Consider the following 14,956-nt stretch of genomic DNA (forward strand, 5'->3'; position numbering starts at 1 on the left):
CTTTTGTTTAATTGACCCATTCTTTGGTAAAAGTGGATATTACTGAATTGGAGACTGCAAGTTTTTGTAAGTCTGTTTGTCTAATATGTTTGGATATACCACAATTTGGTAAAAATATATTTATATATATGATGGTAATATTTTCCTTCATACATCATTTCCTATATATACAGGTATATAGATATTTTTCTTTTTCTTTTTTCTTTTTTTTTTTTTTTTTTTACTGTTTTTAACTCGAAGTCTATTTTTATCAGTTACTAGTACGGCTACTCTTGTCTTCTTGAAGGATGCGTTGCTTAGAAGATCTTTTCCATCCCTTCAGTTGGAATTTGTATTTTCTTTTGATAGTGAGATATATTTCTTGGTGACAACAAATGATTGGGTCTTGTTTTTGGAAACAACCTACTGCTCGATGCCTTATGATTGAAGATTCTAGTTCATTGCTGTTTGACATAACTATCAAGAAATATGATGTGTTTCCTTCCATTTTGTTATTTTTCTGTTTACTCCTTTCCTCTTCCTGTTTTACTAATTTTCTGATAGTATTTCTTGCATTTTGATGGTCTTTAAAAAAAATTATTATAATGGTGATGTACAAAGGGATTACAGGCACATAAGTCAGGTAATTACTAGATTTATTTTTAACAGTGTTTTCCCCCTCCCGCATTTCACACAGTACATTAAAAAATCTTTTTAAAAAAACACTAAAAAAAATGTTACTAATAGCTTCTCTTACAAACTAAAGTTAATTTTTAATTAAAATACTTTCTGTCCTCTAGTGGTTTTGGGGAAGCATTCAGATGGATGCCCGTGCTGGGGAAACTATGTATTTTTATCACAAGGTATGTTCTTTTCTCAGGTATGTTCCCGTTGCCCCTCATACTCATTTTGGTTGTATAAAAATGAGAGTTTGGGTTTAGAGAGCCTGGTATTAGTATACACATTTTTTTTTTCTTTTTTTTGCCAGTCCTGGGCTTGAGCTCAGGACATGAGCCCTGTTCTTGGACTTTCTCAAGGCTGGAGCTCTACCACTTGAGCCTCAGCACCACTTCTGGCTTTTTTCTATGTATGTGGTACCGAGGAATCGAACCCGGGTCTTAGTGCATGCTAGGCAAGCACTCTACCACTAGGCCAAACTCCCAGCCCCTACACATTTTTTTTTTTTAATTGTATTTTATTGTAGGAGTAATGTGTAGAAGAGTTTACATTTACATTCATCAGGTAGTAGGTGCATTAATTCTTGAACATTGTTACTTAACCCTTCCCAAGTTTTTCTCCCACTTTTTCTTCCCCCATCCTACTCCCAATCATCTTGTTTTCCTTCCCTTCCTTATGTCAAAAAACCATATATACAATATACCAGGTAACAAAGTAAGATACAGTAAGGTATACACATTTTGTGGTATGTTTAGGACTTTTAGAATCATTAAGCAACTAGATATCCAGTAATAGTCTTAATCTACGAAGATATAGCTGAAACAATGCATTTAATTTAGTTTAACAGAAGTTCATTCTCTGGTGATTCTTGATGATACTATTATAAGTAATGAGATTTCCATTTAGAAACTTAGAACTTTATTGGCAAAATATATTTGCCAACAGTTGTAATGCCAAATGATGTGTGATATAGTCGAGCAGTGTCTTCTGTAGAGCTTCACTCTTTCTGAGAGACTGAATCAGGAGTGAGAAGGGCAAATAACTATTAAGCCAATGCCAGTCTAATCAGGTAAGGACATTTAATTTAGAACAACAGAAGAGAGGATGTAAAAGCTTGATATTGTTAAAATAGCAAGTAGCTTAGTGTGGAAAATCCCAACATAAAAAACTTAATAGACAGACATTATCAGTAAGTTTTAATATGATAAAGAGTTAGTATTGTATTCATTAGGATTGGGAGTCAATAGAGAATCCTAAGGAGATGGCCTTAAAAAGTTGACTAATAGTAGAATGAAAACCTGAAAATCTAGACCTCATGCTGGGTCTCCATGAAGAGCATTGGCATTCACTAAAACAGTAGCAGTTTTTCTGAGGTTTATTTGGGAATTGATGATTTTGAGTGGAATATTGAGTGTGACATGTTTATCAAATCTAAGTAGGTACCATATTGTATGCTCTCCCTATTTTTGTCAGACCCATAAGCATATTTTTCTTTAGTAAAGAACCTTGAAAATAATACAGATCTTCTGTGCTTTTAATTGTAGGCTAATACTCCAGAGCTCAAAAAATCTGTGTCACTGCTTTCTCTAAATACTCCAAACAGCAACCGCAAAAGACGTCGTTTAAAAGAGACACTTGCTCAGCTCTCAAGAGAGACAGACATGTCACCTTTCCCTCCACGGAAGCGTCCATCTGCTGAACATTCCCTTTCTATAGGGTCACTGTTAGATATCTCTAACACACCAGAGTCTAGCATTAACTGTGGAGGTAATTGGCATTTAAAAATGAATTTTAAGGATGGAATGGTATGGAGTATTTGTAGTAAAGATTTACCTAAGCTTTGCCTGTAATTGCATTTGTACTCAGTAGGGAGAAAAGACACAGGAAATACTAAGCATAATCTTCCATTAGATGATAACTCACTACACACTTAGTGTTTTACGTATTTTGTGTATTTGCTAAATAGATTTGATTGTCTCCATTTCATACATGATAGAACTGAAGAACAGAGAGGTAACTTGTCCAGTGAGTGACAAGAGCTGCTTAAAAAGCAGATTCTTTGGCCAGATGCTGGTAGCCTCCCTCATATCTGTAATCATAGCTACTCAGGAGGCTTGAGATGAGAGGATCACAGTTCAGAGCCAGCTCAGGCAGCAAAGGCTGCTGTGAAACTCTTATCTCCAGTAAACCACCAGGAAATCTGAAGTAGAGCAGTGGTGCAAAGTGGTAGAACACTAGCCTTGAAGACAAAAAACTTAGGGACAGCACTTAGACCCTGAGTTCAAGTCCCACAAGTGGCCAGAAGGGCAGATTCTGAACATTATGATTTAAAAAATCATAGATGTTAGCCAGTGGCTCATGCCTGTAATCCTAGCTACTCAGGAGCCTGAGATCTGAGACTCATGATTCAAAGCCTAGTCATAAAAGACCATGAGACTCTTATTTCCAGTTAACCACCAAAAGTCCAGAAGTAGTGCTCCAGTGCAGTGGTAGAGCCCTAGTCCTTTTTGGGGGGGAGGGGGAAGGGGAGAGGGGGAGGGGAGAAGGGAGTCATGGGGTTGAGCTGAAGAGTTCAGGGGCAGCACCCAGGCCCAGAGTTCAAGCCCCCCCTAAAAAAAAAAACCAACCCCCACCCCAAGATCATAGATGTTATTGAGTGACCAAAAAAGTAAAAAAAAAAAGATTCTTAGTTTTAAAAAAATCACAGGAGATATTATGGAGAAAATAGTATAAAGTCAGAAGAGAGTGAATTTACTTTGTGTTGAACTGACACAGTTTCTTCTATTATCTATTTTTGTCTTTTAAAAATTTTACATTTTTGTGTAAACTGGGGATTGAACTTCCACCCTTTGAGCCACAGTTCAGTGTATAGCTTTTTTGGTGGTTATGTCTTAAGACTTTGAATTGGGATCCTGAGATCTCAGCCTCTTTTAGTAGCTAAGATTATGGGAATGAGCCATGGTCCCCGGCCACTCCCCTAGTTTTCGTAAATTTTTCAGGACGTAGTTGGAGAAGAAAAGGATTCATTGAAACAGACATGACCAACCACTCTGATCTATTAAGACACTTTGAACTAAGGAATAACTTTTTATTTAACATTGGTTATTTTTTTGAGGCCGTTCCATATGTATATAGTTTTCTACTATTGTAATAATTAAAATAACCCTTTCCTCTTTTTTTCTATTTTTGTGGGTCATGGGGCTTGAACTCTGGGTTTGGATGCTGTCCCTGAGTTTTCCTCTCTTTTTAAACTTAAGTATTTTTTTGTTGCTTTCCATTTTGTTTTATTATCTTTACAAGTACTCTTTATATATTTTTTCTAAATGAAATTCTTTTGCCAAGCTTGCTTTTAAATTTTAAAATCTCCTTTTTACTCCCTCATATGTCACTAAACATGTGTGCACACACACACATACAATTTGAGTTTTTTTGTTGTTCTGGATCACATGATAATTATTTCTATTTTCCTCTAATTTAGAATCCTTCATTTTTAATGACATTGACATTATTGAAGAGCTTACATTATTTATTAATATAATGTTGATTTGGAGCTACTAATATTTTTGACCATTCTGTTTTTTTTTTACCTTTATCCTTTCAGGGATTAATTCTAATTCTGCTTCAATGTAGATCTGTATCTTATCTTATAATATTTTATACTTAGATCTGTTTTCCAATTAAAGCTTACTTTGCTTTTTTTTTTTTTTAATGCTTTTAGATACACCTAAGTCTTGTACTAAGTCTTCTAAAAATTCTACTCCAGTTCCTTCAAAGCAGTCAGCTAGGTGGCAAGTTGCAAAAGAGCTCTATCAGACTGAAAGCAATTATGTAAATATATTGGCAACAGTTATTCAAGTAAGTATCAATTTGTAAAATGATTTCTACATTTGTAAGTGTGTATTCATAGGGGTTTTTTTGGCCAGTCTTGGAGCTTGAACTCAGGGCCTGAGTTTCTCAAGGCTAGAGCTGTACCAGTTGAGTCTCAGCACCACTTCTGGCTTCTTTCTATGTATGTGGTACCAAGGAATTCAACCTGGGTCTTCGTGCATGCTAGGCAAGCACTCTACCACTAGGCCAAACTTCTGGCCCCCTTCTCATGTTTTTAAGAGGTAGAGTTTTAGCTCAGTGATGCGGTGCTTGTCTTAACTGGGGTCAATCCTAGAATTGTTTAATTGTTTAATGTTAGCATTAAACACAGCTCCCAAGAACAAAAAAAATACTGGGTTTTAGAAGAAAATTATGCACAAATACAAGTGAACATAGATACTGCAAATGCCAATAGATAGCAGACTCTTGATGTTTGCAGTTATGTGGTACCAAAGAGACCACTGTAGGAAACCCGCATGTACACAGCCTGCATACAATTGAGTGCTGTCCTAGGGATGTGTTCATTTTCTGCATAGCTCTGCTCAGCTTTCACTAAAGACAGGCTGATTTTCAGCAAATTTCCAATTTTTACTTGTTTATTGCTATTACGCTCATTGACGTTGACCTAGCTTTTTGGCACCTTTGCTTTTGTGGAGGTGGATTTTCTTTTTTCTTTTTTTTTAATTAAAAGGTTTTCTTAACACTTTTTTGTATCATATTTGAAATATCAAGTTTAAGAAACAAGTATTCAAGAATGGAATCTCTATATGCAATCACTAGCACAAAATAAAATTAAGCTGAGAGTTTGTATGCCATAGATACATGTCAGTCTACACATCAATGTCTATAGACTATACAGCCCATCATATATTTATATGTCTGTATAGTTATACTTCTATCTCCAAGTTCATGTCAGTGACCTTGAATACCCGAGAATTGAGTCACTGCTCTTGTACTATTTGGATCTAATATGTGGAGGCAGATTTTCACCCTACATGGGCAGGGAAACGATAACACAGAGCAGTTTGACCATGGTTTGGACCAACTGAGCTTCTCCAACCACTGACCTGCAGAGCATGTGTAGAGAAGTTAAAATTCTTGTTAAGAAATTTACTTTAATTAGTTCCTCTGTTTTGACTATAGTTTGTTAACGTTAATACATCTATGATTAATCTGACTTAGTTTGTGACCAAAACTGCTGGTAAGATAATGCAGTAACTATAGTTGGAATTTTAGCACCATTTTTTCATTAATGACTCTTATGATCTTTGGTAGGTGATCTTATAGAGGAGTGAATTTGATTTAGAATTTCACAAGGTCCCTGTCAGTTTAATGGAATCATATTCTCCCACCACAAATGGTAGCTATTTGGGACTAGCAGAGCCCTGCCATAGGAATATTCCCATAGGAATATGCATGCCAAAATAAATGGTGGGTGTATTCAAAGAAACTGAGGCTGGGGATCTTCCTATGGACAGACTTGAAGAACTTATGTCAAATACTTTGAAGCTGTAATCCTTAGTCCCAATGATAGTGGTATCAGTCTGAGATTGCTAGGTGTGATGACTATTCTGGAAACTTGAGGTTTGTTGGCCAGTTTTTGTGTTAGTATTAGTGTCAGACAGTCCTGCTTTACTTCTTTTGGGTTAAAGTTGACACTAGTTATTTTTTGTTGTATTGAAGCTGGGTCCTGAATTCAGGGCTTAGCTGTTGTTCCTCAGCTCTCTTACTCAGGCTGTTGCTTTTCCACAGCTCTTCTGGCTTTTTGGTGGTTTATTGGAGTTAAACATCTCATGAACTTTCCTCTCTGGGGTGACTTTAAACTGTGATCCTAGGATCTGAGCTAGGATTATAGGTACAAGCCATCAACCCCTGGATCACAGTTAAAAATTCTTTTTACATTGTGAAGGAAATACATTTATACTCAGACATAGTAGAAACCTCTGAAGCTATCTTTTCCAGAGTTGTTATTTTACCTAATGCTTTGTACATGTGGCAAAAGATTGTCCAAACACACATTTGTAAAACTTGCTAAATTGATGTAAAAAGTCTCTTCCTTGGCCCTTGAGTGTTACATATGAAATCAACAGTGTTTAATATGAAATGTTTAGCTCATTGCTCACTGTTAATAAAATGTACAATGAAATTACTTCTCAATAAATAGTAATTCTGATGAACCCCTAAAACAAGATTGAAGAAAATATTACTAAGGAATAAACTGAAAGTCAGATTCTGAAAGACAATAATAGGACATTATTCTGATATCTTTGGAAAGAAGGAATAAATTTGTTTTAGGTAATGAAGGAGATAGCCTGATACATTGTCAAGAAAATGAAGTAGAAGCCACCAAACTTATCTTTGAATAGAAAAAAATGGTAGGTGGTTTCTGATTTGGGTTTGGATTTTGTTGTGATTGTTAAGAATGTGGGAATTAATGGAAACACAAACAGAATATGATAGGGGCTCAATTATAAAAGCATATGTGCCACAACTAGATGTGATGCCAAAGATCACCAACAATGATTACTAAACCTGTTTACAGTTCTTTATGAAGATTTTAGGTTTTTTAATCTCCCTTTTCTAATTAGGATCAGTTATATATAGGAGCTTCACTGTGGGGTTTGCCTATGTTCCATGGGGTTTACATGGTAAAATATACTCCATGTAATAAAATGTGCCCCTATCATACCCATTTCTATGATAAATGCTAAATACAACAGGGGAGGAATTTTCTTGGAGAAAATTCAGCAGATTTGTTGTATTAAAAATACATCTGTATAGGATTTTCGAATATACTTCTCCATATCCTCTCCTTTTGTTTGGTGCCACATTAAGGCTTGAACTCCGGCCTGTTTACTTACTGCTAGTGTGCTACCTCTTGAGTGAAGCTTCCAGTCTGGAATTATCTGCTGGATAATTGGATATGAAATCTGTGCCTTGGCTGTTGGTCTCAGATTTCCCAAGTAACTAAGATTATAGGTGTGAGCCACTATGCATAGTTCATTCTTTTGAGTTCAGTTTTTTAATTAATGTTTAAGTTGTAGTAGGTTTTTATTTCATTCATTTCATTTCCAGACATACACAATGTATTATGATCAGCTTCATTTCCTTGTATCAGTCTTTCGCTTCTTAAAATAACTCTAGAGGCTGGGAATGTGGCTTAGTGGTAGAGTGCTTGCCTAGTATGCACAAAGCCCTGAATTCAGTTCCTTAGCACCACATAAACAAAAGGCTGGAAGTGATGCTGTGGCTCAAGTGGTAGAATGCTAGCCTTGAGGAAAAAAAAAATACTCAGGGATAGTACTCAGGTCTTGAGTCAAGCCCTAGAACTGGCATAAAACACCCCCAAAAAAACAATTTTAGCAGGTTTCATTGTTCTATTTCCATATCAGCAAACAGACTTCCATATTCATCCTCATTTACTCTCCTTTTTAACTCTCTACAATCCCATTGGTTATTGTGGGAGACAGTAGTCCCTGCAATCCATGGCTTTGGTGCCAATCCTTGGGCTTGAATTCAAGGCCATGAGTTCTTACTTGATTCTATGTTCAAGAATAACACTCCACACCATTGAATCACACTTCTTCCAGCCTTTTGCTGGCTAGTTGGAGATAGAGGTCTCTCAGGACTTCTCTGCTTAGGCTGACGTTGATCAAGATCCTCATGTTTCAGCTTCCTGAGTAGCTAGATTTATAGTGTGAGTCACCAGAGCTTTGCTTTCATTAAGTTTTAAGGGCTGTGTTTATTATGTATACATGTATATGCACATATGGAAGAGTGTTTAGGGTAGACAGTTACAAGGAAAAGTTTTAAATGTAGGAACATTTAATTTTTTTCTTTTCTATCACCATCTCAATATCTTGTCTGCTTTATCACTGTGTGTTTTAGTTTTGTTTTTCTTTTACCACAGTCTGCTTAACGTACACTTATTTCCCCCAATCAGTTATTTCAGGTGCCCTTGGAAGAAGAAGGACAGCGTGGTGGGCCTATTCTTGCACCAGAAGAGATTAAAACTATCTTTGGTAGCATCCCAGATATCTTTGATGTCCACACTAAGATAAAGGTAAATTTTGTTAGATTAGGATTATTGTTTGAGTTGTTGTGTATTTAACCTTTCACGTGTTTCCTATTAGCTAAGTTAAGTTTTTCTTTAATGCTTGTATGTGTTCGTATGTGCTGCATATGTGTGTCCCAGGACTTACTTGCGGCTTGCAGGTGCTTTACTGTTGAGTAGCATCTGGATCCCTAAGTAGGTGTACAGTTGAAACTTATTTTTTTGTTTTCCATTTAAATAACCTCTTCTCACCCTTGTCTAGAAAACACTAATGGCTAGAATTATCCATATGAAAATACTGTATGAAGAATGATCTTAAATACATATTGCCAACATAACATGCATTTGTGGTTCTCTCTCTCTGTTTTGGGGGGTGGCAGGGATAGAAAAGTTGGAGCCTCTAAAACAAGGAGAGCAATATCAGCCTCCTTCTCCTCATTTTTTCCCCTAGAGTACTAGGGCTTAAACTCTATGCCTTATGCTTGCTAGGCCTGTGTTCTATTTCTTGTGCCACGTCCTCAGTCTCTACACTATATTTTGGAAAGTTCTGCTGTATTTGTGATTATCCTGGCTAAAGACTGAGTTTTGGTAAATACATACTGTATTAAAGTATGGCAAATTTACACACTGTTGATGCTATTATTTGGCTCAAGTTAAGAAAAAGGTTCATATTTTGTGCAAATATATTTGTAGTCAAATGCTCTACCCCTGAGCTCTACCCCCTGTGCTAATATATTTGGATTTGGCTTAAAGTCCATATTCTAACATTCAAAAACTTGTTTATTTACATTAGTTTTCTTGTATCAATTTTTTTTGTTTGTATTCATCTTTAGGCTTTTTTTTTTTTTTTTGCTGTTTTGGGTTTTTTGTTTTAGATTTTTTTTTTATTAGCATGTATTAGTTATGTGTGGAGGAAGGTTCATTGTGACATTTCCATACATACAAAGAATGTATCCTGATCAAATTCACCCCGTACTATTTTTCATTGTTCTCTTTTTATACGTAGGTATAAAGTACTTTGACTATGTTATCGTCTTTCATCCTCCAGTTGGTTCTTTCCATCTCCCTGGCACATAGCTCAAACAGAACCTCTTTTAAAATTCTTATTAATCCAAAACTTGTTTTTGTTTTTTGTTTTGAGATAGTCTTATTATGCTAGCCTTGAACTTGCTTCTTTTGCCTCAGCCTCTTGAATAGTGAGACTTTAGACTTGCATCACCATGCTAGTAAACTGGAGTCTTATTAAAACTACTTTCCCGAAGAAAAAAATAAAAGCTCAGAGTTTTGCCAGTGGCTCACACCTGTAATTGTTGCTACTCAGGAGACTGAGAGCTGAGGATAGGCAATTCAAAGCCAATCTGGACAGGAAAGTCTAAAGACCTTATTTTCAATCAGCCATCAAAAAAGTAGAGTTGTGGCTCAGGTGGTAGAGCCCTAGCCTTGAGCAAAAGAGTCAGGGACAGAGCTTAGAAGCTCAGAGCATAGAAACCACACCACACCACACCAGCCTGGAGCCTGGGGTCTCACTCAGCAGTGAGCCCTCATTTTCTGTGTTGTTTCACTGCTCTCAGTACGGAAAAAAAGAAGCAGGGAAAATCAGTGTTGTTTTATTTTTCCTATGCGATGTTTGAGCAAAATCACTTTTTTTTTTATTATTTAAAATAACAACGTGAGATTTTTTTAGTCCAATAAAAGGATCAGTTCGAACTATAGAATGTTTTTTAGACAGATGCATAAAACTTTTTAGTGTACATTATGAATAAAAATATAAGCGATGTGTAACTTAGCAAAACTGTAGGTTAGTGAAAATACCATTTACTGAATGTCTGTATATTGTCTTTTATCAGAATCCTCTATCTGTTTAATTTCTAAAAGTTAATATGAACTCTAAAGGCATTCTTTTTGCTCTAAAAGCTAGTTTATCTTTATTTTCAGTTAGGATTTTTTAATGACATTAATCTTTTATATCTTTTGTGCTTTTGCACTTGAGAAAGTTATCATTAGACTTGGAAGAGAGGAATTTTTTCAGTTTTGCTTCACATTTTTCTCCAAATCTCTTGTTTCTCATTCCCGTTTCCTTTTTCCTTTCCCTCCTTTCTACTTCCTTCTCCCCCTCCTTCTTCCTCTTTTTTTTTTTTTTTTTTTGGGTGCGTTATGGGGCTTGAACTCAGCCTGGGAGCTGTCTTTGAACTCTTCAGCTCAAGGCTACCACCCTACCCCCGGGCCTGGGAATTGTCCCTGAGTTCAGCTCAAGGCTGCCACCCTACCCTTGAGCCAAGCCCCACTTCCCGTTTTCTACAGGCCCTAATGAGTTCAAGCCCCAAGACTGGGAGGAAAAAGATTCTAGACACAAGTTTCTTTAGTGTATAAAAATTTTTAAATCTGATGAAATCCAATTGAATTACCTTAATTCATTCATTCATTTATTTGCCTCAGTCCTGGGGCTTGAACTCAGGATCTAGGTACTGTCCCTGAGCTGCTTTTGCTTAAGGCTAGAACTCTTACCACCTGAGATGCAGCACCACATCCAGCTTTTTCTGTGTGTGTAGTTAACAAGTAATTGATCCCAGGGCTTCCTGCATGCTAGGCAAGCACTCTACTGCTAGACCAAACTCCCGGCTTGTTTTCTTTTAAAAGTTGTTTTGTTTGAGGTGAGAGTTGAAGTTCATGTTCTTATGGACTTAGGTTATCTAATTACTTTCCTTGAGGTTATTGTCTTAGCAGCATACATTAGTATTATAATACATTATTGTTATAGGAGAATGGTTGGGGAAGTTTCATTGTCCATCCATGTCTACCTCCCAGTCTACCTTCTCTACTACTCTTATTTTACTCCCTCTTTATCCTCCTCAAACAATTTCAACAGGTTTCCTTGTTCTATTTTCATACATGTAAACAAACTATTTGGACAGTCCTTATCATCATCTACCCTCTTTGTTGCCCAAGCTAGCACCCACCTTCCAGATAATGCTCTTCTTCTGTTCTGGATAACTGATTGTGTTCTGCTTCTCGGTAATGGGCTCATATCTAGGGCCTTGTGCTTGCTAAGAAACCATCCTACTATTGAGCTACATTCCCAGCCTCAGTGTATCTAATGTTTTTTTTTCTTTTTGTACTGGTCCTGAGGCTTGAACTCAGGGCCTGGGCACTATCCTTGTGCTTTTTTGCTGGAGGTTAGTGGTCTGCCACTTGAGCTACATACAGCTCAACTTCTGTTAACCCCCCCGGGTGGTTAATTGCAAATAAGAGACCCACAGATCTTCTGGCTCAGGCTGACTTCAGATTGTGATCCTCGGATCTCAGATCTCAGCCTCCTGAGTAATTAGGATTACAGGTGTGAGACACCAGTGAATGGCTATAGTATATCTAATTTGAAAAGTATTTATTTAAAATGACCCATTGTATATTTAATAGCACTCTATGAAAAAAGAACTAATTTCTAAGACAATATAGTAAGAAAATCAGTATTTACATTGTATACAACTTTTTTTTCTTTTTACTGTCGGGCATAGTATAAAAGTGATTTTACCTTCAGTCTGTTGAAGTATTGCACGCCATGTAGCCTCTACTGTGTATTACTGTAGGAGAGAGGAAAAAGTCAAATAATACCTTAGAAATACAATGAAACTAGTTTTTTTTAAAGTTCATCTTTAAATAGTTGTACAAATAAATTTCATTTCAACATGTTAATTACGAGTATAATCAGTGTTCTATCATTCTCCCCCTCCATCTATCCCCACTCTATTCTAGTTATCTAGTTCCATGATTACATATATACATTGAATATTAGAACTAAATGCCCAACCTTCCTCTCTCTATTAGGAAAATAGTTTTAATCTCATAGGATCCGTGGAATGCTCCCTAGGCTTTTTTTAGATGCTACTTTTGAAACTTCTGGTAAGAGGTTACTTTCTAGATGGACTGATGGCTCATGCTTAAGCTAGCTACTTGGTAGTCTGAGATCAGAAATGCAGTTTGAAGCCAGCATTGGCAAACAAATGTGAGAGACAATCATTTCCACTTAACTAGCAAAAAACTAACTGGAAGCTCAAGTGGTAGAGACCTAGCTGTGAGTGAAAAACCTGACAGTGGGAGGTCCCGAGTTCAAGCCCCAATACCCCAAAAAGAGCTTGCTGACTTCTGTGCTAAAATTACTTAGAATTTTAATTAGTACATGCCATTTTTTGGCATCTCATTTTGTCACCTGCTTTCTCATAAAGTTTATAAATGTCTTCTAAATTTTTATGAGTATGTAATACTTTAGCATGATCATGGTTTTTATTGACCAGGCATTAGTAAGCTATGGTTCATGAGCCAAATCTTTCCCATTACCTGATAGGGTATAGAGGGTCTTATTAGAACAGAGCCACTCTTAGCATTGATATATTGTCTGTGGTGGCTTCTACTTTGCACAGTAATGACAGAAACCATATGGTCTTCCCTGTTTACCATCTGTTCCTTTAAGTAAAATTTGCTGACCCTGTTAGTGGGCTATAGTTTTTAATGACATGCCTCAGCATGCTAGCAGGATTAACTTTAAGATTAATAATGCCACACAGTTTATAGTTTCAATAGAATAGTTCTTATGAACAAGACACATTTTTGAGCTATTACATTGAGAAGTTAGTCTTAACTGATTTGATGCTGTTTTTATTTTCTTTAATTATAAAGGATAATTTATTTGTAGACAAAAATAATCCTTGTTTAGACTGGTAGGTTATTATTTTGCACATCAAATTAGGACAAAGAAGACCTTCTTTCCAGTTGCCTATCTTGGAAGTATTAAAAAAATATACAAGGAACTGTCAAACTTAACTTTAAATGTTTCAATCGGTTCAATTTTAGGATGATCTAGAAGACCTAATTGTTAATTGGGATGAGAGCAAAAGCATTGGTGACATCTTTCTTAAATATGTAAGTATTTTAATGTTGCTGTAAGCTTCAAATCGAAGTATATCATCAAGGACTCAGGGAAACCCTTTAAATGATGAGAGGTTTCCACACTTGGACATAGTTTAGTTTATAAAATGTGTGTGCATTGTTTTTAGCTGCTGAAAACATGCTTCTTATACATAGACTAATACAAGATCATCATTAGAGTGCTTACTGTTCATAGATGGTCATAGATTAGTGATCTTATTTGAACTTGTTTTCTTTTTCTTACTGATAATACTTTACTCTCCTGTCTTTCTGTTTAAAGGTTCCTAATGAATTGCTGCTTCTATTTGAGGATAACCTCATAGCTGGGGATGGAGCTCCATGGTAGTGCATTTGCCTAGCACGCATGAGGCCCTGGGTACAGTCCAGAGCAGGAGGGAGGGGGTTCTTTAAAAACAAATGATGCATGTGGTGCTGCATGCCAGTCTAAGGGCTTGGGAAAGTCGGGCAGAAGGATCAGAGGTTCAAGTCTAGCCTTGGCTTCATAGCAAGACTGTCTCAGAAAACCAAAATAAAGAAACAACAGAATGACATAATAGCTTGGCTGGGTGCCAGTGGCTCATGCCTGTAATCCTAGCTACTCAGGAGGCTGAGATTTGAGGATTGAGGTTCGAAGCCTCTGCAGGCAGGAGAGTTTGCGAGACTCTTTAATCATTAGAAAACTGTAAGTGTGGCTGTGACTGGAGGCTGTAGTGTACTAGTCTTGAGCAAAAAACTCAGGATTGGTGCCTAGGCCCTGTGTTCTAGCCCCAGGACAGAAAAACAAAACAACAAAAAAAAACTTAGCCTAATTACATAAAACACTCATTATGTTGAGTTTCTGGGAACAGGCTTTACTGTATAAATTTAATCTTTTCGAATAGGACTTGAACATTTCAAAATGTTGTCCTACCAGGAAGGTAGGACTTCTGTCTTTAGAGGTCATTCCTTGATTTTCCTTCCTTGTTGTATCTTAGAGATCCTTTTCTGGTTGGTAGAGAATTCCAAATGTCAGAATTACTGCCAGAAGTCTTCCTGATTCATCTTAGTATCTTAAGATAGCTAAGACTTTTTCCTTGTTCTGCTTGTATTTTTGGATAATAGAATTGTTTTCTTAACAGTGGTTATCATTCTGAAATAAAAGATTCTGTGTGTATCAGCTCTAATATTAATGAATTTATTTCTTATTTATAGATACTTTTACCTTTTCTTGTCATGTTTGTATTGATAAGGTACACTTTATTTGCCTTTGGTCATTCATTATGGCTCTTTATTTCGTTTTTTAAATTTTATGCTGTGTGTACTGATTGATGCACTTTGTTCAGTAATTTTTGTTTTTGGGCATAGTGCTGAAGTTTGAACTCAACCTCAAGCTTGCTTGGCTGGTGCTCTACCACTAGAACCATTCCTCCAACCTAGCATTTTACTGGTTATTTAGAGATGGAGGCTTGTTTGCTTTCT

The 14,956-nt window shown here is 36.5% G+C and overlaps 1 protein-coding gene across 4 annotated transcripts in view; it reads left to right on the plus strand.

Moving 5' to 3' along the window:
• Ect2 (epithelial cell transforming 2) overlaps positions 1–14,956 on the plus strand; it is a 62,552-nt gene that overhangs the window by 14,581 nt on the left and 33,015 nt on the right. For 3 of the 4 annotated variants that reach the window (XM_090342263.1, XM_090342234.1, XM_090342254.1), the window contains 5 exons: positions 780–842; positions 2,202–2,424; positions 4,376–4,512; positions 8,468–8,587; positions 13,424–13,492. In XM_090342263.1, coding sequence (XP_090198389.1) covers positions 780–842; positions 2,202–2,424; positions 4,376–4,512; positions 8,468–8,587; positions 13,424–13,492 — 612 coding nt within the window. The remainder of the gene's footprint in view (positions 1–779; positions 843–2,201; positions 2,425–4,375; positions 4,513–8,467; positions 8,588–13,423; positions 13,493–14,956) is intronic. The other variant, XM_090342244.1, reaches the window with a different exon arrangement.

The sequence above is a fragment of the Megascapheus bottae genome, chromosome 1, assembly GCF_031878675.1.
Source record: "Megascapheus bottae isolate mThoBot1 chromosome 1, mThoBot2.hap1, whole genome shotgun sequence".
In the NCBI taxonomy this organism is placed as follows: domain Eukaryota; kingdom Metazoa; phylum Chordata; class Mammalia; order Rodentia; family Geomyidae; genus Megascapheus; species Megascapheus bottae.